The sequence below is a fragment of the Triturus cristatus genome, chromosome 5_1, assembly GCF_964204655.1.
Source record: "Triturus cristatus chromosome 5_1, aTriCri1.1, whole genome shotgun sequence".
Lineage (NCBI taxonomy): Eukaryota > Metazoa > Chordata > Amphibia > Caudata > Salamandridae > Triturus > Triturus cristatus.
The window spans coordinates 404,675,956-404,702,246 of record NC_140587.1 but is presented as its reverse complement, the minus strand read 5'-3'; the positions used below and the strand labels follow the sequence as shown (position 1 = coordinate 404,702,246).

The 26,291-nt window shown below is 49.1% G+C and overlaps 1 protein-coding gene across 15 annotated transcripts in view; it reads right to left on the bottom strand.

The window, feature by feature from the left end:
- UBR5 (ubiquitin protein ligase E3 component n-recognin 5) overlaps positions 1–26,291 on the bottom strand; it is a 2,036,132-nt gene that overhangs the window by 1,040,571 nt on the left and 969,270 nt on the right. For 10 of the 15 annotated variants that reach the window (XM_085605144.1, XM_085605147.1, XM_085605138.1 and 7 more), the window contains 2 exons: positions 15,910–16,007; positions 3,686–3,834 (listed from right to left, as the gene is read on the bottom strand). In XM_085605144.1, coding sequence (XP_085461270.1) covers positions 3,686–3,834; positions 15,910–16,007 — 247 coding nt within the window. The remainder of the gene's footprint in view (positions 1–3,685; positions 3,835–15,909; positions 16,008–26,291) is intronic. The other 5 variants (XM_085605145.1, XM_085605140.1, XM_085605143.1 and 2 more) reach the window with 1 other exon arrangement.

Here is a 26,291-nt window from a genome sequence, read left to right as displayed (position 1 = left end):
CCAGGCGATGAAGTTGTGCCACACTTTTATCCACAGGAACCCGTGTTAGGCTTGGTCAAGGTGCTTAACAGAATGTCTGGAAGCGCGTCATTAAAGGGCAGCAGCTGCTCCGCAGAGGAGGTTGCTAGCTGCAGTACCTCAGTCAGAAGATTGGTCCTGATAGGCACATATGGGAGCTCGAGGTTAGGAGTCTCCGCCGCTCTGCGCAACACAGCAGAAAAAGTCCCAACCTCTTCCGAGCCACGGAAGCAGGGGACAATGTACCATGGTGTGGAGAGAAATCCAAATCGCCTAGACCTTCCATATCACCCTCCCAATCCGGCTCATCCTCGCATTGAGCTGCGAGAGGGCCCCCTCCCAGTACTCCCCTTAGTCCACCGGCTGTGTAAGAGGTCGGAAAGGACAAGGGGCCGGGGGAAAGAGAATTAACTCACCGCCTGGAATTGGAAGCTAATAGACCAAATCCAGGCTCGACGTAGTCGTCCCGGTAGGGAATGGCGTTGGGTCCACGGGGCACAAAGGTGCTCCGTAGAGATCCGACGTGGGAAATAAACGGCGCATGGCCGACAGGAATGCCTGTACTTGTTCCGAAGTCGCATGCGGGCCCGGGAAAGGCAGGTACACCGCAGGGGACAACGGAGGCTTCACCGGAGCCGTGGGGGAGTGACCACCCGCCCCCTCCACCGTGTCCCGCAACCGGTGAGGGGAAGACGAAGAGCGGCAACGCTCCGTCGGCTTTTTATGGCGCCGTGACTTACCTGTTTCAGATTCCGACGAGCGATGGCGTCAGCCCCGCCACCGGTCCCTTGACCTCCCGTGGGAGCGGGACCTCGAGTGGCGCGGAACTGATTGTCGGGCCTCCAATAACTTTCGGGGCGCTGCCGTAAAGCTTTCGGCGCCATAGGCCAACAATCGGGGCACGCCTCGGGGTCAGGCGTGCCCCAAGCAGAAGAGACACGTCGTGTGGGTCCGCCACCATAATGTTCCGACGGCAGGTCCTACAGGACTTAAACCCGGAAATCCATACTGCACCAGAAGACGAGTACTCGACAAAACAAGAGAAACAAGTTCTCAGAAACTAAGTGAAAGTATTAACTAGGAGTACCGCTCTCGCTCGTATCTGCGCTTGCTGGCGTGGAAAAAGAAAGAACTGACGTCAGTGCGCGCGGGCCCGTCTAAGTAGCTCCAACAACATCTCGACGACTACGACGCCAGCAACATACGCGGAGCCGCACGTCTACGCCTACCGACACGCAGAGGGACTGCTGACGAAAAACTTTCCAGATCCAGTCTCACGCCTGGGGATATTCTAAGGTAAGGAATCTATCACTAATGTGTCTCTTTCAGATGCATGCGCATTAGCTATCCTCTAGTGATTAGCTGCCTGGGCAGCAACTCGTTTGCCCAAAGCGTCCAGTAATTTAGACTCTTTGTCTGGAGGTGGAGCATCACCAGAGGTCTGAGAGTTGGCACGCTTTCTAGCATTAATGACTACCAGGGAGTCTAAGGGAAGTTGGCCCTTAATGTAGGTTGGATCATTAGGGGCGGGTTTATATTTATCAATCCGAGGATTGAGAATTCTAGCCCTTACAGAGTCTTTAAATATCTTTGGGGCATGTTTAATGATGCATTTTAACATGGGTAAAGTTTGTACTGTCCTTTGTGACTGTGCAAAAGTGTCTATTAGAAAGTCTTCCTCTGTGGGGTCCGAATGCATTTGAACACCAAGGTACTGGGCAGCCCTATCAATGAGCTGACTAAAGCCAATATTGTCATCTGGGGGAGATGGCTTTGCTGTGTATGCATTAGGATCAGGAAGGTCTGGAGGATCTACTGGGTCATCATAGTCATCCCATGTGTCAGGGTCAGTAAAAGGGCCGTTGTTGCCTCCCCCACCCCCTAAATCATCATCCTGTGGTGGTGGTGAATATGGGGGAAGTATGGGAGATTTTGGAGGAGAGGAAGGTTTAGCAGGAAGAACAGGAGAAGAGGGTCGTGAGGGTGAAGTTGCAGTCTCTTTTCTTCACAGGCACCTCCGGAATGTGTGGGGTGTACAATTTCCTCTTTTTGTGTGGAACGCTGACAATATGGCCTGTCTTAGGGTCCCACTTGGAGAGTTTTTTGTTTCGGATCGATGGGATCCGGCAGAAAAAGTTCTTCCTCTTTGATAAGTCTCTTTCAGCGCCGATTTTTTCGGTTCTGAGCGTGATTTAGATTTCTGCTCAGGAGCCTTTGAAGGGGTTTTTGGATCCGGGGCCTTTTGTTCTTTCGGTGCCAAGGTGTTCGGTGCCGAGGCCCTTTTGGAGACTGCGGGAGAAGGATGTGTTCCCGACTTCGGTGCCGATGGTGTTGGCGGGACACTGACATGCTGGTCCGGAGCCGGTGGAAGGCTTTTCCTTTGTCTTTGGAGCCGGTTCTGGGGGCGGGGCTTCTGAAGCTTTGTTTCGGTAGTAACTGGGGCCTGCAGGCGAAGTCTTGACCTGAGCCTTCTTTTTTTCGGGTGGGGTTGGGGTAGGGGCAGTTGTAATCACTCGTTGACCTGGAGTGATAGGGTCGTCGGAGTCATCTGCATCAGAAATTATGTCCAGATCCTCCGAATTCTCTGCCTCCGGATCATGGGGGCCTTCATCAAGATGTCTTCTGCACCGGAGCAGCTTGTTGCTCCATAACGTTTCGTCAGGCCCGGCGATAACGAATAGTCTTCTTGGACCGGAAGGAGGCGCAGGCTTGGCAAGTTTTACGCTCAAGCGAGAGACAGAGGTTGCTGACCTTGTGTTGGTCGCTATGTGGGAATTTAGCTCCACACTGGGGGCATTTTTTGAATGGAGTCCTTTCCATTAGCCGTAGGCCCGAAAGGCGTCAATAGGCCCAGTGGCGACGACCGGAATAGAGTATTTGCGTAAGTGCGTCGAAAGGCACGCAAACAAAAACAATACAGTCGAGTTTGCGATTGTGTGCGCGTCAAAAATGTTGGGATAACACGGTACCGAAGCACCGAAGTTACATCCGAACCCGATGGCGGACAAAAACAATCTGAGGATGGAGTCGAAGCCCATGCGCACTATCGTCCAAGGGAGGAGTCACCTATCTTGTGACTACAAAAGACTTCTTCCAAGACTACAACAAGCTGCAAGCATCCGGGCCCAACACCAGATGGCGATCTATGCACAAAGTGTCAATTCTGCAGCTCATATGCCTCGAACATCTTTTTACTTTATTAACGCCATACCTACAGAACAGATTGACAGCAAATTTTTAAAAAGCACTATTTCTGGACCAAGCGCTAGCTTTCTGTGAAATTTGGTGCAATTCCGGTCACAGTTGTGGTTTTGGTCGTGTCTAAATGTTCTACGGGAAATAGCATGGGGAAACACATTTTGAGAACACTCGTCCCTTTTTCCCCGGCCCCCGCTTAACAGATTATCTTGAAACTTTCCATACAGCAGCTGAAGTGACTGGCAAACTAGTTTTGAACATTTACTGAAGATTCTTCAAATGGCAACCAAGTTATTAGCAAAACAAAAAAAGATTGTCCTATGTAAACTAGGTCCCAACTATAACTACCAACTGGCACCTGCCAGAGATAGATAGAAAGATTGATACATAGACAGATAAAACATATGTGTCTGCGGGCACAAAAAATACGTGTTAACTAAACTAAGTTGCTATCCAATTTTTCACCTACCTGGTTGATGTGCTCCGCACCTGTCCATGTGAAGCTGCAAGTGTCATTGCAACATAAAACGTACAAAGGAGAGTCATCTGGATTTGTACCAGGCGGACAAACCATTCCCATGAACACATCTTCCTCTTTTTCGGTGGATGTTGCCTCTGCTAAGACAGCAGACAAGAGATTAAGTGAACAATTAAAATAAAGGAAAATATTTGGTACGTCAACGTAAAAATTTATTTAGCTGCTATGCAAATGTATTTCAATTACTTACTGACCAAACACTAGATCAAAACTGCACGGTCAATGCAAAAGCAGTGAACTAAAGAATTACTATTTCTAGGATGTAATCATATACTGCTTATTAAATAGTCTTTACTGATGGTCTGAGAAAACAGGAAAAGTTTGATAGCGACTCCAGCGCTGATCTGAATCCTGACCAATGGGCAACCCACGCACCACCTCCCTGGTACGGCGCACGTCCATTGGCCGACACCAGTTAAGGCCCCTTTCGCACCCAAGGTTGTAATCCCCCCCCGTTCCTTGGGGAGACTCGGAGAGCCCTCAGAGTCTCACCCCGCACCCCCTCCTGCCCATCTGTGCCGTCAGCGCGCCGTGAGGTGCTCGGACATCACTGTTTTCCCCTCCGGAGCCGAAGAAACAGCAGTTAAGGCTGCGCTCGACTAATGGGGAAAACAGGCCGAAAGAGACATCGCCAATTTTCAGGGAGGCCTCGTTTGAAAGGGGGAGTCTCTCCTTTGAAACGAGGCATTCCTGAAAGGGTTTCCTGGCCATGGATTGCAGTCACGCTGCAAAAGACGGGCAGGAAACCACAATAGGCACCAAGGAAATTTTGGAGGGCCGGCGGTTTTTTTTGGGGGGGGGGGGGGGGGGGGGGTGGTCGGCCCTCGTGGAAATGCTCCCCCAACACCCCCACTGCCCCCCCGGCATAATATATTTTAAAAAATAAAGTGTTTTCACCTTGGGGGGGGGGGGGGGGGGTCGTGATCGCCTACCCCCGTTAATAAATAAAAAAAAATATGAAAATTAAAGATAAAAAATTGACACGGGGTTGGGCCCTCCTGCTCACTATTCAACCCCCTCTTGGGGCATTTTTTTTTTTTTTTTTAAATGTGGTTTCCCCGGGGGCAACGAACTGCTCCCAGGGGAACCACGTTTATATACAAAACACTACACTTTTAGAACATTTTTCAGAGAAAAACAGTCAATGGATTTCTATGGAGAGAAATGAAGTTAACAGTTACCAGGTAAGTAATCGGTCTTTGGAGTTCAGGTTCTGGTGTTAAAACAAGGGTTCCCCCATAGTCAAGGATGCACTCGCGTTACACCCTCAGCGGCACTAGGGCGGCCGGGTGCAGAGTGCAAAGGCCCAATATTATCTAATGGGGGATAGGGGGCCTCCGGTTGGTGGCTGATGGCAAGCAGGCCACTGGGTTGTGGGAGCAAAGCTCCTGGACTTTAGGTCAGGGCAAATGGGGAAACAGATTAGCACCAAAGGTGCACCCTCAGCGGCATTAGAGCGGCCGGGTGCAGGGTGCTGTTTCGACATAGGGCGCCCTGTTACTTTCAATGGAGAACCTCCGGTTTGCAAAAGCACTGCAGGCAGGGAGATTAAGGTCTTATGGGTGCGACCACCACGTCGAGAGGAAAGTTGGGAAGTTAGGGGTTGGTTAGGCACCGTTGGTTTGGGCACACAATGCTGTGGGGCGTCGGGTGTAGGGGTGCCTTTTGGGGTTGGATCTTCTTACTAGCCCCTGAACGCGGTAAGGGGGTCCTTCTGGATTTAGGCTGCAGGCATCGGCTGGAGGCTTGAGGCAGGTCAGGGGTCACCGTATCTTGGGTCAGGATCGCCGGGGTGACCTCCTCATCGTGATTGCCCACTCGAGCTCGGGTTGTGGACGGCAGGTGCAGAGTGGGGCGGATTTGCGGTGTCCGGCCAGGGCCAGAGGTTGCAGGTGAACAAATCTGGTGTTCACGGGAAAAAAAAGTATTTGTGCTTGAAGGCAGGCAGGTCCTCAGGGGTTTTCGAGATTGCTGGCTGCAGGACACACCGGGATTTCGCACGAGCAGGTTCGAGGTGGAGACAGGCCGGTAGGGCTGAAGCCAAGTCAGTAGGCGTCTTCCTCTTGTTCGCTTCAGGACGGCTGTTCAGTCCGTCTTCTTTTCTTGTTGCAGGTTCTTGTCTGAGGAAGCAAGGTTCAGGGGTGCCCCATAATAGTAGATTTAGGGGTGTTTCAGGTAGGTAAAAGGCAGGGACCTATTATGATCCTACTATTAAGAACCTTCAGGCAGACCTCACAGCCCTTCAGCTAAACCCGCTCATCCAAACTCCCACTCACTCTGCCGGGCATTTATTGGATCCAGTTTTCTCCAACCTCTCAGATGCCTCGGCTGCCCCCCCCAAACCCATGGGGTGGACTGACCACTCTCTTATCCAATTTTCTCTGAAAATCAGAGACTCGATTGTGAAAAACACCAACAATTTCCGATACAAGAGGCCATGGCACAAACTGGCTCCTAGTGACCTTACTAGTAAACTAGGTAACTTCCACCTAAACCTCACAGACGGAGATATTAACTCCGTCTACGCGGCCTTTCAAAATTGGATCAACTTAGGACTAGACTCCCTAATACCAGCAAAACGGACTAAAACCCGTAACACTCCATCTAACCCGTGGTACAATGAAAATCTTCTAACCATGCGGAAAGACTGCAAAAGAGCTGAACGCCAGTGGAGAAAAGAATACAAGGACACCGACAAAGCTGCTTACCTGCGAAAATTGAAATCGTACCATAAAGCGGTTCGCACCACCCGTGCTTCCTACTACGCGGAAGCAATCAGCTCCAGCAGGAATCCCTCAAAAACTATTTTTGAAATTGTTCATAAACTTAAAGATAGTTGTAATCCTGTCCCTGGTATTACCTCTGCACAACAATGCGAGGAACTTGCCACCTTCTTTACGGAAAAGGTAAAGAAAATCTACACTTCCTTTCCTCAGAATCTTTCGGACACCTCCATACCTCGTGAGCCTCTGCCAGACAATCCCAGTTTATCTCTCATCCCCAGCTTAACACATGACGAACTTGCTAAACTGTGCACTAAAGTCAAATCTGGCTCGCCCACAGACGCCATGAGACCTGCCAAATTCTTAGAATCTCTCGAGTTCTTCCTTCCTCCTCTTACTACCTTACTTAACTTATCATTCTCTTCAGCGGTGGTTCCCACATGCTGGAAGCAGGCATGGGTCTCTCCAATCATAAAAAAAACCACCCTAGACCCATCAAAACCAGAAAACTTCAGACCAATTTCACTGCTTCCATGGGCCTCAAAATTGGCAGAAGCCCATGTGAACAAGGTGCTAGCCAACTACATGACACAACACCAAATTTTAGACCCATCACAGAACGGCTTCAGGCCAGGATTCAGTACCGAATCCGCCCTGCTGACCACCATCGAACACCTACGGAACATCCTGGACGCCGGTCAAAGTGCTGCGCTGGTTTTACTCGACCTTAGCGCAGCCTTTGATACGGTCTCCCACTCTATTTTATTGAAACGTCTCGAAGCCATAGGTATCAAAGACCTTGCTCTAGAGTGGTTTCGATCATTCCTGACAAACAGATCTTTCCGGGTCTCTGCCCCCCCATTCATATCCCAGCCTTACCCCATAGAGCAAGGCGTTCCTCAGGGATCGGCGCTCAGCCCGTCCCTATTCAATCTTTATGTCCAGCCTCTCGCTGATATAGCAAAAGAATGGGACCTGACGCTAGTGTCGTACGCCGACGACACCCAGCTCGTCATTTCTCTGACTGAAGGCCCCTCGATCTCAGCGGCGAGATTCAAGAACAGGTTAGAGGCAGTTGCACGTTGGATGTCACACAACTGCCTCCAGTTGAACGCTGGCAAAACAGAGGTGTTGCTTCTGGGTAAAAATCCTGACTATTGGACTGATCAATGGTGGCCGTCCGCACTGGGCCCTATCCCCCCCCCCCAAAACTGTGGTAAAAAGCCTTGGTGTCTGGGTGGACGCATCTCTTAATTTCCAGACCCACACCAAGAAACTGGCTGCCACCTGTGTGGGCCTGTTGAGGAGCCTTCATCCGATCCTTGGCTTTTTTGACCACCATACGCGCCAAATGAAAGTCCAATCTACCATCCTGGCTAGACTGGACTACGCCAATATCCTTTTTCTTGGCCTTAATAAAGCTGAGATGGCGCGGCTACAACGTATACAAAACTCTGCTGCCAGGGCAGTTGTAGGCCTCCCTCGTAGGTGCTCTGCAAGAAACACCATCCAGAAACTACACTGGCTGCGCATGGAAGCCCGAGTTCAGTTTAAAGCCCTCACTACTGTTTTTAAAAATCTCAAAACTGACTGTCCTGGCCTCCTGCGTCCACTCCTAGAGCCCTATACCCCTCAACGGGCCCTACGCTCCTCGGGTCATAACTTGGTGGTTATTCCACGTATAAGGCTAAGCAGAATGGGCGGTCGCTCTTTCAGAGTCTTGGGGGCAAGACTCTGGAACTCCCTGCCGCATCACATTAGCTCGTTGACTAACCTGCTGGCCTTCCGCAAAGCGATCAAAACATTTCTATTCTCCCCATCCTAATCTCCTATAGCCCGTCCTTTCCTTCTCCCCTCTCAGGTTATCGTTATAGTTCAGCGCCGGGACGCCTCGTTGCTTGGGCAGCTGTTCGCGCTCAATAAAACGTTATAACATAACATAACATGCCACCCTCCAGTGGTAGGGCGGGCATGAGCCTGTCCCTGGTTGGCTAAATCCCCCCCATCTTCAAGATGGCGTGGACTGAGAGTTGTGTTTCACCTCGCCTCCCCACCTGAGGGGTGGAGTTGGCAGAGGTGGGCACACCTCTCTTCCTCACTTGTTTTTCCCGCCGGTTCTCCCACCCAAAGTGGGGGTCAGAATCAGTGGGGACCAGTTGCTGAGAGCAGGAAGTGGCCTTGGGAAGCTCACAAAGGAGGCAAGCCTTTGAAGCTTCCCCTTTGTGAACCCTGCCCATCCTGGGGGAGGAAGCTAGGCACCTTGTCCCAGGATGTGCATTGTTTCAGGCCCCAGAGAGAAGCAGGCTCTCGACCCAGGGGTCCAGAAACATGTCTGGTGGTGGCAGCTGAAAGCAGCCACTCAGCCTGGATACTAGAGGTGGGTTAGTTTTCAGGGGGCATCTTTAAGATGCCCTGTGTGCATTTTTCATTAAATCCCACACTGGCATCAGTGTGAGCTTAATGTGCTGAGAAGTTTGATACCAAACTTCTCATTTTTCAGTGTAGCCATATACTCTTAATGGCAGCACTGCACTTCCAAGTCTAAGAATGGAATTGGACACTGTAGGGGTACAGGGCTCATGCACCCGTACCCTCACCACTGGTATAGGGCACCCAGCTAGATGGGTGACTGATCTATGCCAGGGCAGTGGGTTGTAGGCATGGCACACAGGGATGTGTGCCATGTCGACTCTTCACTTTGTTCTGCACCAAGACATGCAGCCAGCAAAGGGGGGGGGGGGGTGTACGTGTGTACAGAGCCTCTAAGGGTGGCACAATAAGTGCTGCAGCCCTTAGAGGTCCTCCCTGGTCACAGTGCCCTGGGTACCTGTAGTACCATTTACCAGGGGCTGACCTGTGGCCACAGATGCCAATTGGGTTTGGGTTAGTTTTGGGGAAAGAACACAGGCCCTGGGAACCTGATTGGCAGGGACCCAGAGCACATCAAGTCAAAAGTGCATCAGTAGTCTGGCAAAAAGTGGGGGGGGGTTACTGCAACAGACATCCAGCTTCTCACAAACTGTCGCAAGGAGAGCTGGCAGTCACGGACCTGCCCCTCATACCTAAAATCAAAAACATCTGTCCTCTTATGAAATGTAGGGTTTCATTTGATATTGGTTCTTTCAACATAGAAGCAGGACTGGACAACCTCTGATAAATTGCAGCATTAATGATGCAAAACTCAAGTGAAGGCAGTCTCACAAACATGACAGGTTGTGTGCGGACAAAATCTCCCAACATGCAGGAGCAGAAGTCGGCAAAACAACTAACAAACAAGTTATGTTTCTTCGGTTAACACCTTATCTGTTAGAGGCCTTAGAATTTCCCCAGGCGTCAAGACTGGATCTGGAAGATTTTCATGAGCTGTACCCTTGCGCGCTGGTAGGAGGCGTTGATCGGCTCAGTGTCCGGCACCGGAAGTGACATCACTATACCGATATAGGCGCCACCCAGGCGTGTCAAAGTCAGTTTGTTTCCACAACTTTCCACGCCAGAAGAGCAGAGCCATGAAGAACGCTGGCCACAGGTGTGTCACAAATAAGGCTCTGAAAGGTGTCAGCCCTGTCCCTAGAAATCAGTTTGCAGAGCGGGGAGGCTGGTTGGGTCAGTAATGAATCTGCAGCTAGATTATAATTTTTAACAGATAAAACGTTACTGTAGGTAATTTACTTGTTCAGCTGATAGAGACGTCTAGCCACAGATTCCTTCCCTTACAATAGATACCCAAGCAATATCATTCCAGGAAGGTCTTCGAACCAACTTCAAACGAGAATGTGCAGCAGGACAAAACAGGCAAAATGCCCTTCCCTGCAGACCTGACTGTTCCAACAGTAATGTTTGGTGAACGTCTGCAGGGAAGCCCATGTTACTGCTTGGCAGATATCCAGGGCTGGTACTACGCATGCTAGGGCAGTGGTGGCCTCTTTAGCTCTGCTGGAATGAACCCGCAAACCTTCATGTTGCTTCTTGGCCACTGAGTAGCAGATTTCGATGCAGAGCACAACCCACCTGGAGATGGTTCACTTTTGTAGAGCCCAACCTTTCTTTACATTAACATACCCCATGAAGAGTTGGTCAGCCACCCGAAACTCTCGAGTGCGGTCAAGGTAGAAGAAAAATGCTCTTTTTGGGTCTACACGGTGGAGTCGCTCATTTTCCTTAGAGGGATGTGGAAAAGTATAAAAGGTAGGCAACATGAATAATTTGCCTACATGAAAAGGGGTGACCACTTTTGGTAGAAAGGAGGCCCTTGTACGAAGCATCACTTTGTCAGAATAGACTGAGAGGTAAGGCGGCACAGATATGGCCTGCAGCTCACTTACTCTGCGGGCAGATGTAACTGCCACAAGGAAGGCTGCTTTCAAGGTGAGAAGCCTGAGGGGACAATTGTGTAGAGGCTTGAAACAAGCACATTTCAAACCAGAATAAGGTCTCAATGAGATGTAATGAATGGTAAGGAGGGAAGAGATGAGTAAGACCCTTAAGAAATCAGGGGACTTGAACAAAGAGGGTTGATCAGGTTACCGGATGAAGGCAAAAATGGAAGATAGATAGCCCTTAAGACTGCCCAGCGCAGAACGATGCTGGGAAAGAGAAAGTATGAAAAGCAGAAAGTCAGAAAGAGGGGCAGAAAGGGGAACAGATTTTTTTTGCACAGCATGCCACAAATATTTTCCAACAGCAGGAGTACACTGTCTTGGTGGAGAGACATCTGGCTGCCAAGAGGGCATTACCGACTACAGGAGGAAAGTTAAAAGCTGTCAACTGTTGCTGCTTAATCGCCATGTAAGAAGGTGGAGATTAAACAGGATTAGGTGGAGAACCCTCCCTTGCTGCAGCGACAGAAAATCTTCCTGAAGGGGCAGCCTGATCAGAGGCTCGATGGGCATGTTCAGTAGCTCAGGATACCAGACTCTCTGTGCCCAGTGCAGATCCACAAGAACGAATTGGGCCCGGTCACTTGTGCTTCTTGAGAACTCTGAAAAGGAGTGGTATAGACAGAAAGGTGTACAGGAAGCCTGAGCTCCACTCGAGCAAAAAAGAACTGAGCGAGTGCTGCCTTGAAAACTCCAGTGCGCAGAACTGCTGACCTTGTGCTGTTCTAATCGGTGGCGAACAGACCTAACCAAGGCTCTCCCTACTGCTGAAAGAGATCATGTACCACCGCCGAATGAAGACACTATTAGTGATCCGCTAGGTAGCTTTAGTTGAGTTTGTCTGCTCTGGCATTCAGGGAACCAGCCAGATGTTGAACCACCAGAGAAATGCATTAGTGTTCCAGCCAAACCCATAGGAGCAGGGCATCTTGACAAAGGGTACATGACCTCACCCCGACCTGTTTCTTGCAGTACCACAAGGCGATGGTGTTGTCTGAACACTTGCACTAGCCTTGACCTGATGGAGGAAAGAACAGCTTTCAATGCCAGTCGGATCACTCGTGGCTCCAACAGGTTGATGTGGAGTCTGGATTCCTCCGAAGACCAGAGTTCTCTGATCTCCACCTCTCCCAGATGGCCGCCCAATCCCAGAAGTGACCCATCTGTCATCACTGTGAGATCAGGTTGGGAGAGGGGTCGAACTCTGACCTAATCATGGTTTGTGAGTCACCGCTGCATGATCTTCGCAGATCCTTCAGAGATCTGTACCAGGTCGGAGAGATTCGTCTGATGCTGTGCTCACTGTAACTTGAGGTCCTACTGCAGAGCCTGCATATGCCATCTGGCATGTGTCACCAGCAGGATGCAGCAGGCCATAAGGCTCAGCAGCCTCAGAGTAAGTCTCAGGGAAATCCAGGATACAAGCTGAAATATCGGTATTATAGCCTTAATACCTTGGGACTCGTCGCGCTGGAGTGTAAGCCTGAAACTGCACTGTGTCCAGAACAGCTCCGATGAAAGAGCATCTGAGAGGGAGTTAGGTGTGACTTTGGCACATTAATAGTGAACCTCAGGGAGTGCAGAAGGTTCGCCATAGTGAGGAGGTGGAAGCCAGCCTGGTACGAGCCAGCCTTTAACAGCCAGTCATCGAGATAGGGGAAGACAGGCACCCCAGATGAGCTGCAACCACCATCACCACCTTGGTGAACACCAGAGGGTGCTGGTAAGGCCAAAATCATGATGAACTGAAAATGCTTGGGGCCTACCGCAGATAGCGACAATGGACAGGCAGGATACATATGTGAAAATAGGTGTCCTGCAGGTCCAACACTACCACCCAGTCTCTAGGGTCAAGGGCAGATGAGACCTAAGCCAACGTAAGCATTTAGAATTTCTCCTCCTTGATAATGAGGGTTCAGGGAATCGAGGATAGGACGATGGCCCTTTTCTTTTTTGAGAACCAGAAAGTAGAGTAAAAAAACATTCAAAGCCTACTTCTGGCACAAGAACCCTCCCTATGGCCCTCTTGGCCAGGAGAGCCGTGACTACCTCGGGGAGATGGGACAGATGATCCCCCATCAGCCGATCGTGAGATGGTGGAATGGGGGGGGGGGGGGGGGGGGGACGGAGTAGCCTCTTCAGACGATCTGCAAAACCCACTTGTTCAATGTTATGCACTGCCAGCGGGGCAGGTAATGACAAATCCTGTCTCCAACTGAAGGCCCATGGTAGTAAAGGGGCAAACTAGGAGGGTTTAGAGGCTGCTGCAGTGGGTGCGGAAAAACTGGACTGCTGGCCACCTGACCAATGAGGTCTCTCGGTACCTCGACCACTGCAACACTGGGGAGCCTGCGCAACGTGGAGGCTGGACTGGAAATGGGACGATTGGAAGCCCCTTTCGAAGCCACGAGAGGAGCGAGCAGCAGATTGGAGTGGACATTGGGCCACAGTGAGGCTCAAGGACCTGGCAATAGCACGAGAATCCTAAAAGCGCTTGGTCGCCGAATCTGCCTGGTCTACTAAGGGACACGTACCATCAAAGAGCATGTCATTGAGGGAAGCCAGGACATCCGAGAAGTCAGTCATTTTTAGCCAGGCGTGGTGCCTAAGGGCCATTGCCGTTGAAACTGCTCTGCCCAGTGAGTCGGTCGTGTCAATTCTGCATTGAATAGTAAACTTTGCTGTGCCTCTTCGGTCAGTAACAGCTTGGGAGAGTACAGCCCAAGCCTCTTCCAGGACCTGTGGTAGCACTTGCGCAACCGTATCCCACAGAGTGTGATAATAATGAACCAAAGGTGTTCACGAACCGCGATGCCAGGCTGGAAGAAGAAAACATCTACTTCCCAAATAAGTACAGCCTCTTGGATTTCCCATCCAGGAGAGCATCAGGGAACGCGCCCTGGGTGGTGGAGGCCTGGACCACCAATTTCTCAGCAGTAGGGTGTTGGGTGAGGAAGTTTGAGTTCCCAGATGCAGGGCAATGACAGCCAATATTTATGTTTCCAGGAACCCTTGTGTTGGGTTTGGACCAAGTATGCAAAAGGACATCAGTGAGGGCGTCATTGAATGGGAGTAAGGGTTCCAACATGGAGTCTCCCGGTTTCAACACCTCCGTCAAGAGATTAGCCGTGACTGCCACTGTGGGCAACTGAAGGTCAAGGACCTCAGCCGCTCTTCACACCACCATTGTGTACAATGCTCACTCCTCCGTATCCACAGAAGGAGTAGAAAGCAGATCAGCAACTGGAAAAGTGTCAAGACTTCTGGCTTGACCCAGGTCCTCACACCAATCCACACTGTGTTCATCATAGAGTTGGTATTCTAAAGGGTTCAGTGACCCCTCCCAGTCTTCCCCGAGGCAGAGCTGATGAAAATAAGGCTTAGGCTCTGATCTGGAAGGCACGACTCTCACCGGCACCGTAGCCTGCATTGGGGTACGCCCATCCGGCTCTGTGTCAGGGATGACAATGGGGATGGCGCATCGACTTGACCAGCGCCAGTCTGAATCCAGGATTTGATCCGTGGGGCCCAACTGGTGCAGAACCAGAGGGGGTCCTTTCTACCCTGAGGGACCCAAAGGCTCGTGGTCAGGGTTTGACTACCCAAAAATAAGTAGCATGGCCTCATAGAACTCTCTCAGCTAAGCGGGGGTCGCTGCGAGCTTGGGAAATTCGGAAAGGCGCAGATTCGGCCCAGGAGCAGTTTCCAGAGATCGAGGTCTAAAATAGCGAGGCTCCCTCATCTTGTCAGCCGACAGACGAGGAGAAGTCAAAGAACGCTTCGACTTCTTACTCTTCTTCTAATGCCTCCTATCTGAATGTTCCAACGACTTTAAGCAGGATCAAGAGGACTTCGGGGACCGCGAGCGATCCTGTGGCCTTCCACTCGACCTTGATCTCCGTGGATTTGCATGCTGTGACGCAAGCAGGTAAGGAATCTGCAACTAGAAGTCTCTATCAGACTGAACTGCCAAAAAAGGGAGGTACAGCAGAAGTCGAATCATGTGTTATGGCTAAGAGGGGAAAGAAAACTTGGTGGGAGCAGTTGTAATAAATGGCTGGGGAAAACGCTCATATGCACAGTTAAGAAATTCCATGTAATATTTGTTTTTGAGAAGCTTTGACATTTTTAATCTATTGCGCAGGTGAATAAATGTCAACTAGGTAGACACATGCAGAAAGAACAATAGCTATATCCAATGCCATACTAATGGGCAGGTTGTGAGCTAAATGAATGCCACAAAATTAAGACGTCAATTATGTCAACAAGTAATGTTAAAAACGAAGTTGGACACCTGGCCATTTAAAAAAAATCTGGACAAAGAAAAGTGCATTCAAAGATCAGGTTTTTTTTTTTTACACTTCTTTCATCTGTATCAGGTGGAAAATAACTCAAGGTTTAATATGCAAACAGAAAAACTCTTGCTAAACATTTTGGAACATGCAACAGGCAATTATAACAAGATCATTTTATTTCAGTTTAATAAAACCTGAGGAAATGATCATAGTCTCTTAAAAAAGCAATATCACATATGGAATAAAGTGGCTAGAAGTGAACATAATATTATACAACAGTTAAACTTAGGGGATATTGACAGTACACAAGTAGTGCAAAATACACTACAGGTAGTTCAAACTATAAAAAGTGGATCTTGCATTCTTTCTGCAGATAGATTATTTACTATAGAGAAATGTGGTAACAAAGAAAAGTATGCTAAATAAATAGTGAAGATCAATGACAATGTATGTAGTCAAATTAAGTAGTGCAAATTACACTACAAGTAGTTAAAACTATTAAAAAAAAGTGGATCTCACATTCTTTCTCCTCTTGCATCATTTGCTTTAGAGAAATGTGGTAATAAAAGAAAAGTATACTAAATCAATAGTGAAGATCATTCAAAATGTATGTAGCAAAATTTAAGCACAGAGGTGTAATTCATCACTGTATAGCAATTTAAAACCTCAAACATTCTCCATAGGAAAAAAAATAATGTTTACCAGTTGTGCCACCTATTCATACAGTATGCACTTTAAGTATCCGGTTAAGTAGGATTTACCTTTGGCAAGCTTTTGGGCAGTTTCAAGAATGGTTATGGCAGCAGGGTATGCTCTTCCACTAACAGCAGACATAAAAGGCGTCATTCCTCTGGCATCCCTGAAAAGTTTGAAAATATGTAATTAAAGCGCAAACTGATGTTCAAATGGGGAATCGTACAATAAAATGGTTTGTTAAAAAATGGTTTGGAGCCACGTTCAAAAGGGTAATTAGCATTTCCCAAACCACTACTTAGGGCATTTCTAGCTATGCTAGGGAAATGAGACCTATGTCAGTAAAAAAAGTGTGAGGTGTTATGTAACAGCACGATAAAATATCACTGTTAAGAAATAAACAAAGGTCCAAACCATGAATAAAAATACAAAACTAATGCAAGAAAAACTCAAAAATGGGAGGAACAAAATTGATGAAATTAAGGGAATAGTGAGAAAATACATAGAAGTAAAGCTAATGTAAACATCATTCAGATATTCTATGGTGCAGACATGCATGAGCCTAAACAACTTTGTTCCAAGCCTTCAGACTGCCAAATAAATAGTAGATCCCACCGGACTTTAAGGCCATCCTTACGACACAATGTGGCGTGTAGTTTTTACAGATATCTTAGGTGAGGGAAGAGGCATCTCAGTGTTCACCTTGCTGCTTGTAACTTGCTTCCTCTGGTATTATACAAAGGTTCTCTAGTTTCTTAAGACAAACAGATGTGTGACAGTTCTATACGTAAGGATCTCAGATTTGGAATAATCAAGTCTAAAGTGGTCAATAAGCATGCAGTCCTTGATAGCACGAAGACAGCGGTCCACACTTGAAGAATGTACTACCTCAACATTTTACAGTTATCGAAGAGTGACAGGTGCAGTTGAAGCAGCTCAGTCTGAAGAAACTGGCCCGCTCAGAGAAAGGTTGAATTGAGGTGGAAGGGTAACAGTCTTGGGGACTCCACAACGAGTGGCGATAGAACATGAAGGGAAGAGTGGAAGTCAATGCAGAGGAGTTGGCCTAACGGTTAGGGCGCTCGACCTCGGACCTGGGGGAACTGGGTTCGAGTCTCAGTAATGATGCTAAAGCTCCTGTGATTCTGGGCAAATCACTTAATCTCCCCGTTCCTAACAAAAAAAAAAAAAAAATGAAAGTATGTCCTCATGCAACGTAACTGGTGCTATGTAAAGAGCTCTGATACCTGATTGGAAAGTGGGTTTCTGTTGCAGTAACCCCCCCCCCCCCCCACACACACACACACACTTTTTGACAGACTACTGATACACTTTCACTTGATGTGCCCTGGGTCTCTGCCAACCAGGTTCCCAGGGCCTGTGTTCCTCCCCCAAAACTAACCCAATTGGCATATCTGGCCACAGGTCAGACCCTGGTAAATGGTACCACAGATAACCAGGGCACTGTGAACAGGGAAGACCTAAGGGCTGCAGCACTTACTGTGCCACCCTTAGAGGCCCTGTACCTCAAAACACACACACACTGCCTTTGCAGGCTGCGCGTTTTGGTGCAGAACAAAGTGAAGAGTCGACATGGTACACACCTCTGTGTGCCATGCCTACAAACCACTGCCCTGGTATAGATCAGTCACCCCTCTAGCTGGGTGCACTATACCAGTGGTGAGGGTACAGGTACATTCTTAGACATTGTAAGTGCATTGCTGCCATTGAGAGTATATGGTGCTGGGAGTTTGTCATTACGAACTCAACAGCACCATAATGGCTACACTGAAAACTGAGAAGTTTGGTAACAAACTTCCCAGAACACACAAATAATCCGGGGTCTAATATACCAGCTGTCTACTGAAGCGGAGAGAAAAAGAGCTGGACAACTATGTCATAGAGTGTAGTACCACAGAAAAATGTAAAAGATTATAGAGTGAAGAGACCCCTGTCAGTGATTGGATTCCCATTACTCACCAACGTGATCATTGTCATCATTTGGGTATCCATCCAACCTACCACTTGCCCGCTTGATCATAGAGGGGTCATAGGTGTTTTATATTCTCAAAGGGGTCTTATAGAAAAGACAGAGGAACAGAGAGAAATTCAGCTCTCATGAAACCTAGAGAAAAGTCCCAAAGTATATGTGGGAATGATAAGTGCAGTGCAAACGTGTTAGGGATTTGCAAAAGAGAAAAAATATTTATTGAGATTTCTATTGCAATCCTCGTTAAAAACAGTGCAAATAAAGCAGTTGCAAAAAATTCACTGCTTAACAAACGGTCAACATGTTTCAACCTACTGGACTAATACTCCGCGGCTTTCGTCAGGACCTGTCTGCTGATATTATTGCTACTGCAAAAACCAAAATTGTGTCAAATTGTGAAAGACAAAGAAAAGACGATATGCATGCAGGTTGGAATTAATACAACCTCGGTAGTCAATTACTGATCCTGCCGTATCAGTGAGACGTGTAGGACATCTGTAAAAGAAGTTCAAAACGTGCTACTCTTAATGACAAAACATGGGAGTACAGAATCATAAAGCTGGTGAATATTCTGAGGTATATAATATTAGCCTCAAGACAGCTTCAAGTCTATAATACACTATAGTAAAAAAAAAATGCATATGCTCACCCGTCTGATAAGAGGACTGGACCTCACCTCGTCTGGTGCCAACTCGGGTCAATAGAGGCCCCGCTCTGACAGACAAAGACAAGTGGACAAGTAAAAATAGATCAAGGTTCGAACTTTTTAACAGATCAAACTGTATAAGTCTAAGTAGCTCCGACGACGTCATCTCAGAGGCTACGACGCAAGCAACGTACGAGGGGCCGCACGACGACGCCTACCGACGCGTAGGGGTACTGCTGACGAAAACGTTCCGGATCCAGTCTGACACCTGGGGATATTCTAAGGGAAGGAATCAATCACTAACGTGTCTTTTTCAGATATTGCAGACAGTGCCACTTAGAAACTTGAAGAGATATAGCTCTCTCTACCCGTTTCTAAGCTGCTCTGCATTTCCAATTATGTGCTGCACACAGTACAATTTGAGATAATAAACAAATACGTGCAAGGATCTATCAAGAGCCTGGACACCGAATGTGTTCATGATACAGAACCAGGATAATCAAGTTCAATTTTCATTCCTATTGCCACAATGTCAAAATTAAAATTGGAACCTATGGTGCTGAAAGAAGACTGAATGATTGACAAATTCACCAATACAAATTACAATGATGAATTTAATGGAATCATACTGAGCTGTGCTCATTCTTATCCCAAGAGAGAATATGCACTAGAACGGTGATTGCTGCACAGACCTTAAAGATAAAGTGCCTTGGGCATCTATTGCATATGCCTGGAAGGGGCAGAGTGTCTATACTGCTTTAAAGCACATGTTACTTACCTTCGGTAACAATATATCTGTAAGAAACATTAGTAGTGATAGATACCTTACCTTAGAATTTCCCTCCAGGTGTCAGACTGGATCTGGAAAGTTTTTGTCAGCAGTACACCTGCGCGTCGGTAGGCGTCGTCGTGCGGCTCCGCGTGCATCGTTAGCGCCGAGATGACGTCGATGGAGCTACTTAGACGCGCCCACGTGCGCTGACGTCAGTTCTGTACACGACTTTCCGCGCCAGGAACGCATAGCTATGCAAGAAACTGACCACTGGTGCCATGAAACTAGGGCCCTGAAAGGGATGACCTTAATTCTATTAATCAGTTTGCAGGGAAGGATGGGTGGGGCGATAAGAAATCTATCATTACTAATGTTTCTTAAATGTATATTGTTACCAAAAGGTAAGTAACTTGTGCCTCTGAAAGAAACACGTAGTGATAGATTCCTTACCTTAGAATAGATACCCCAGCAATACCAACCCCGGTGGTGGGTCTGCGAACCAAGATTACACCAAAAAGTCCTGGAGAACAGAACGGCCAAAGAAGCTGTCTCTCCGGACTTGGCTGTCCAGGCAGTAGTGCTTGGTAAACGTGTGCAGCAAGGCCCACGTAGCTGCCCGACAAATGTCATGCAAGGGAATTTCCCGTCCCAAAGCAGTAGTGGCTGCAGTCACCCTGGTAGAATGGACGCGCAGCTCCACAGGAGGCTCTTTTTTAGCCAAAGAATAACAAGCCATTATGCACAGAACAACCCACCGATAGATGGTCCGCTTGTGCACAGCCCGAACTTTCTTGGAGCCCACGTAGCCAACAAAGAGCTGGGCATCCACCCAGAACTGTTGTGTGCGGTTTAGGTGGAATGAGAGCGCACGTTTTGGGTCCAGACGGTGGAGCCTCTCTTCCTCTTTTGAGGGATGCGGAGGCGGAAAGAAGGTGGGCAAAGTGATGGTCTGCCCAATGTGAAAGGCAGTGACAACCTTCGGCAGAAAAGATGGATGAGTCCTTAGAACCACTTTGTCCGGATGGACAGAGAGAAAAGGAGCTCACTCACTCTTCTGGCAGAGGTGATGGCCATCAGGAAAGCTGTCTTTAAAGTGAGAAGACGAAGAGGACAGTTGTGAAGTGGCACAAAGAGAGCACAAATCAGATATGTCAGAACCAGGTTCAAGTCCCACTGAGGCATTATGAAAGGAACAGGAGGGAGAAGATGAGCAATGCCTTTTAAGAATCTATTTACAACAGGAGACTTGAAAAGGGAAGGCTGATCTGGAAGCCGTAAAAAGGCTGAAATGATAGTGCCCAGAGCAGAGCCCTGCTGGGCCAAAGAAAGGAGGAATAGAAGGACCTCTGAAAGAGGGGCAGAAAAGTAGATCCACAGCCTTTGCTGTGCACCATGCCACCTGCAGGCGTATACCGACTTAGTGGAGGGACGCCTGGCTGCCAAGATTACATCACATACTTTGGGAGGCAGGTCAAAAGACTTCAACTGCCGCCGCTCAATCTCCACGAAAGGAGGTGGAGGCTGGACAGGTTTGGGTGGAACACCGTCCCCTGTTGCTGCGACAGAAGATCCTCCCGAAGAGGCAGTCGGATTGGGGGATCGATAGCCATGCTGAGTAGCTTGGGATACCATACTCTTCGAGCCCAGTCCGGAGCCACAAGAATGACGTGGGCCTGGTCGTGCTTGATCTACTTCATCACTCCGGGTAGTAGTGGTATAGGCGGAAAGGCGTATAGTGGACCGCAAATCGACTCGCGATGAAAAGCATTGCCTAGCGAGTGCCGCCTTGGAAATTCCAACATGCAGAACCTATGACTTTGTGCGTTCTCTTCAGTGGCGAATAGATCTAACCAAGGCTCTCCCCACTGCTGAAAGAGACCTTGCGCCACGTCCGAGTGCAGATGCCATTCTTGATCCATCATGCACCAGAGGCTGAGTTCGTCCACCCTGGCATTCAGAGAACCTGCCAGGTGTTGAACCACCAGGAAAACGCCCTGATGTTCCAGGCATGTCCAGAGACGCAGAGCCTCCTGACATAGGGTCCACGACCCCACTCCCGCCCTGTTTGTTGCAGTACCACATGGCGGTGGTGTTGTCCGTGAACACCTGCAATACTCTTCCCTTGACAGAGGGAAGGAATACTTTCAGTGCAAGTTGGATTGACCGAATCTCCAGAATGTTGATATGGAGCCGGGACTGTGCCGGAGACCAGAGTCCTCTGATCTCCGCCTCTCCCATGTGGCCGTCCCATCCCAGAAGGGACGCGTCCGTCACCACTGTATGTTCCAGTTGGGGAAGGGAGATGGATCTGCCATTGACCCAATCGCGATTCGTGAGCCACCACTGAGATCTGGCCATGATTGGACAGATTGCCCTGATGCTGTGCCCACTGGAAATTCAGATCCCACGGCAGAACCCGCATATGCCATCTGGCATAATCCACCAAGAGGATGCAGGAGGCCACCAGGCCCAGTAGCCGGAGGGTCATCCTGACCGAAACCAGGGATAAAGGCTGAAAGATCAGATTCATAGCCTGAATATCCCAGACTAGCTGCTCGGGAGGATGAACCCGAAACTGTGCCGAATCCAGAACCGCTCCGATGAAGAAGAGCTTCTGAGAGTGAATCAGGTGTGACTTCAGCACGTTGATGGAGAACCCAAGCAAATTCAAGAGGTCGGCCGTAGTCTGGAGGTGGGAGACGACTGCCTGGGGTGAACCCGCCTTCAACAACCTGTCGTCAAGATAGGGGAAGACTGGGACCCCTGATCTGCGCAGATGAGCTGCGACCACCGCCATCACTTTGGGGAACACCTGAAGGGCGCTGGTAAGGCCAAAACGGAGCACGGTGAACTGAAAGAGCTCGTGGCCTACCGTGAACTGCAGGTAACGCCGGTGGGCCGGCAGGACGGGAATATGAAAGTAAGCGTCCAATGCTACCATCCAATCTTGCGGATCTAGGGCAGACAAGAACTGAGCAAGTGTGAGCATCTTGAACTTCTCCTTTCGGAGGAAGCGATTGACGTTCCAAAGGTCTAAGATATGACGCAGACCCTTGTCCTTCTTGGGGACCAGAAACTAGTGGAACTAACAACCACTACCTACTTCTGGCCCTGGAACGCGCTTGTTGGACCCCTTGGCCAGGAGGTCCGTGACTTCCTGCTGAAGAAGCGCAAGATAGTCCCCCGACATGCGGTGGTATTGAGGTGGCATGGTTAGAGGCGAAGTCTCGAAGGGGAGGGAGTCGCCCCTTTGGACAATTTGCAGCACCCACTTGTCCGATGTGATGTTGTGCAAGTGTGGAAGATGATAGCGAATTCTGCCGCCCACTGGAGTTTGATGGGCCTGAAAGGTCGGACTAGGAAGGCTTTGACGTGGATGCTGCGGGGGTGGAGGTGGACTGACCCGCCCGCTGGCCCCCAGAACCGCCTCGACGGTTCCCACGTCTGCGTCGAGAATGTTACTGCGCAGGCCTGTGGCTCTGGAACGAACGTGTTGGGGCACCCCGTCCGTGGCCACTCTGAGAAAGTGCCATTTTTCTTGCATGGTATGCCCCCCCTTTTTGCTGAATTGCTGAATGTACTTTGAGTGTGCCCTGGACTCCTGCCAATCAGGTGCCCAGGGCCTATGTTCCTTCCCTAAAACACACAAAACCCAAATTGGCAAACCCTGGCCACATGTCAGCCCCTGGTAATGGTACCCAAGTTACCCAGGGTCTTGTGACCAGGGAAGGCCTCTAAGGGCTGCAGCACTCCTTGTGCCACCCTTAGAAGCCCTGTACGCTTACACACACACACTGCCTTTGCAGGCTGGGTGTCTGGGTGCAAGACAAAAAGTCGACATGGCACACATCCCTCTGTGCCATGCCCATCACCTACACTGCCATGGCATATATCAGCCACCCCTCTAGCTGGGTGCCTTATGCCAATGGTGTGGGCACAGGAGCAGGAGCCCTGTGCCCCTACAGTACCCAGGTCCATTCCTGGGCACTGTAAGTGCAGTGCTGCCATTTAAGACTACATGGTGCTGAGAGCTTATCAAACACCAACTCCACAGCACCATAATGGCAACACTGAAGACTGAGAAGTTTGGTATCAAACTTCTCAGCACATTAAACCCACACGGATGCCAGTGTGGGATTTAATGTACCAAGCACCCCAGAGGGCATCTTAGAGTTGCCCCCTTAAACCTAACCTACAATCCACGTCTGTTCTGAGGCTGCCTAGGCTGCCACACAGCAGACATGTTGCTGGACCCCTGGGTAGGAGAGCCCCTGCTCTCCTGGGCCTTCAATAATGCACATCCTGGGCGAGGTGCTACATCTCCTCCCCCAGGATGGGCAGGGGGAAGCTTCAAAGGCATGCTGCCTCTGTGAGCTTCCCCAGGCCACTGCAATCCCCCACTCTGGCGGGAAGCCTGGCCAGAAACCCCAAATAAGGACAGGGGATGTGCCAGCCTGCCAACCCCACCCCTCAGGTGGGGGAGGCGAGGTGGAGCACAATTCCGGGCGCTCGCCATCTTGAAGATGGGAGGCCCTACCTAATCAGGACTAGGCTACTGCCCCCCTCCCACAGGAGAGAGGCAGGATAGGGGGTGTACGCACCCCAGGAACCCATTGGTCCCTGCCCTTCACCTACCTGTAACGCCCCCTAAATCTAGTATTTAGGGGCACCCTGAACCTTTCTTCCCCAGATTCCGAAATACAAAGAAGAGCAAGAAGAAAGAAGACCTGCCCTGCAGCTGCTAAGAAGAGGAAGATACCAACTGATTTGGCCCCAGCCCTACTGGCCTGTCGACCCTCGAACCTGCTCCAACCCGGCATCTCTTGTGGCCAGCAACCTCACAAACCCCGAAGGACCTGACTAACTTTTGGCTCTAAGCACCTGGGACTCCCATGAGTAGAGGCTCTACTCAAAATCAGCTTCTAATCCCTGGCATCATCCCGGAACCGCGAACCCTACACACTCTGCAACCGCCAAGCCAGGCCCGGAGTGAACAAAGACCACGAGGACGACCCCACGGCGACTGTGACCCCGAGTCCGGCACCCAAGGACTTCCCTCGACGGTCCTGACGATGCCTGCAGCCTCAGAACCAGGTACCCCCCCCAACCGCTATCAACAGAGGGTAAGATTTCCCGACACCAAAAGTCACCCCTGCCCCCTGTGCCCAACTCCTGGGTACCTACCTATCCTCCAACTATCCAACTTGCCTCTCTAAGTGGTGGTGGCACCTGAAGAATCTTCATCCCCGAGCGTCCAGTCTTTTTCTAAAAAGGAGCGTTCCCATTGAAATCAATTGAGCGCCCGAAGGCTCAAAAGCACCCTGCACCCAGCCGCCCGAGTGGCCCTGGCAGAGTAACCTTTGCACCTATTTACTTCCCCATTTGCCCTGAGCAAGTTACCAGGAGCCCAGCTACCACAGCCGCGTGGCCTGCTAGTCCGCAGCCACCAACCAAGTCCCCCCTGCCTCTCATAGGATAACATTGGGCCTAACTCACTCTGCACCCGGCTGCCCCTGTGCCGCTGAGGGTGTAATAACTGTACCTACCTCACCCTGGGAGACCCCCGAGTCTGTGCCCAGAACCTTAACTTTGCCAGTCGAGTACTTACCTGAAAGCCGATAACTCAATTTTCTCCATAGGGTAACATTGACAGCTTTTCCTGAAATTTCTTCTAAGTGTGGACTTTTCAAAACTTAAAATATTCACCAAAAATCAGCCGAGTAACGAAAACGATATTACTCACCTGCTCTTAGGTGAGCTCCCAGTGCTGGATCTTGGTGCCCAGCACTGACACTGAAAAACCGTACTTACCAGTAACCCAATTTTCTTCCATAGGAAACCATTGACTGTTTTTCTGTGAAATTTCTTCTAAGTGTCGATTTCTGCAAACTTCAAATATTCTTTAAAAATCGTATAAATTGTTAAAACGTAATTACTTAACTGTTTTGGATAAAGATCCCAGTACTTAGTCTAGGCACACAGTACTGGATTACAAAAGTAACAAGAACATACTATACCTGCAACTTGAATTTTCTTCCATAGGGAATCATTGACTGTTTTCTATGAAATATTTTCAAGGTGTCAACTTTTAAAATAGCAAAAAATTGTCTAAAAATCATAACAGTAACTAAGTTGATTTTTATCACTTGTTTCTAAGTACTGACCCAGGACTGAATCTAGGATACTGTCCTGGAATCCTAAAAGTAATCTATTGCAAATAACTTGAAACTACCATTAAACGCAATACATTATTGTGTTTAAAATTGTGTTGCCTATTGCAACCACTTGTAACTTTCTACAAAAGCCAATTGCATATTGCAAAAGTATTTATATAAAGCATCTCAGTCTGAGAAAGTATATTTTAATACCTATTGTTAGTTGTAAAATAAAACAAGCATATATTTTTTTATATATAAACCATTGGCCTAGAGTTCAGTTATTGAGTGTGTGAGACCATTTGCTGGCTGAGTGTGTACAACAAATGCTTTACACTGTCCTCTGATACTGCCTTACTGCTCGACCAAGCTACCACTTTAGAGAGCAAGGTTATATCTAACTTTAACCTCTGCCAAACCTCTGGGGACTGTGGACTCTGTACACCCTGTACCTATTTGGGAACAGTATATACAGAGCCACTTTCTCACAGCCACGAATGGAGTAAAAAGCGGAGGAGGGTGAGTGGCGGACAGGCCCAAGGACTTGGCCGTAGACAGAGTCCTTAAACCGCTCCAACACAATATCCGCCTTATTGCCAAAAAGGTGAAAGCAATCAAAGGGCATGTCCATCAAGGTGTTCTGGACATCCCCTGAGAAGCCAGTTGTTCTCAGCCAGGCGTGGCGCCGAGGCAACACCGTCGTGGAAATCGTCCTGCCCAGCGAGTCGGCGGTATCAAGCCCGCAATGAATGGTGAACTTTGCTGCGTCTCTGCCAGCTGCTATAGCTTGGGAGAGTACTGTCCGTGCCTCCTCCGGACAGTTGGGCAGTGTAGGTTTCTGTTGCAGTAACCACACACACACACACACACACACACACACACTTTGC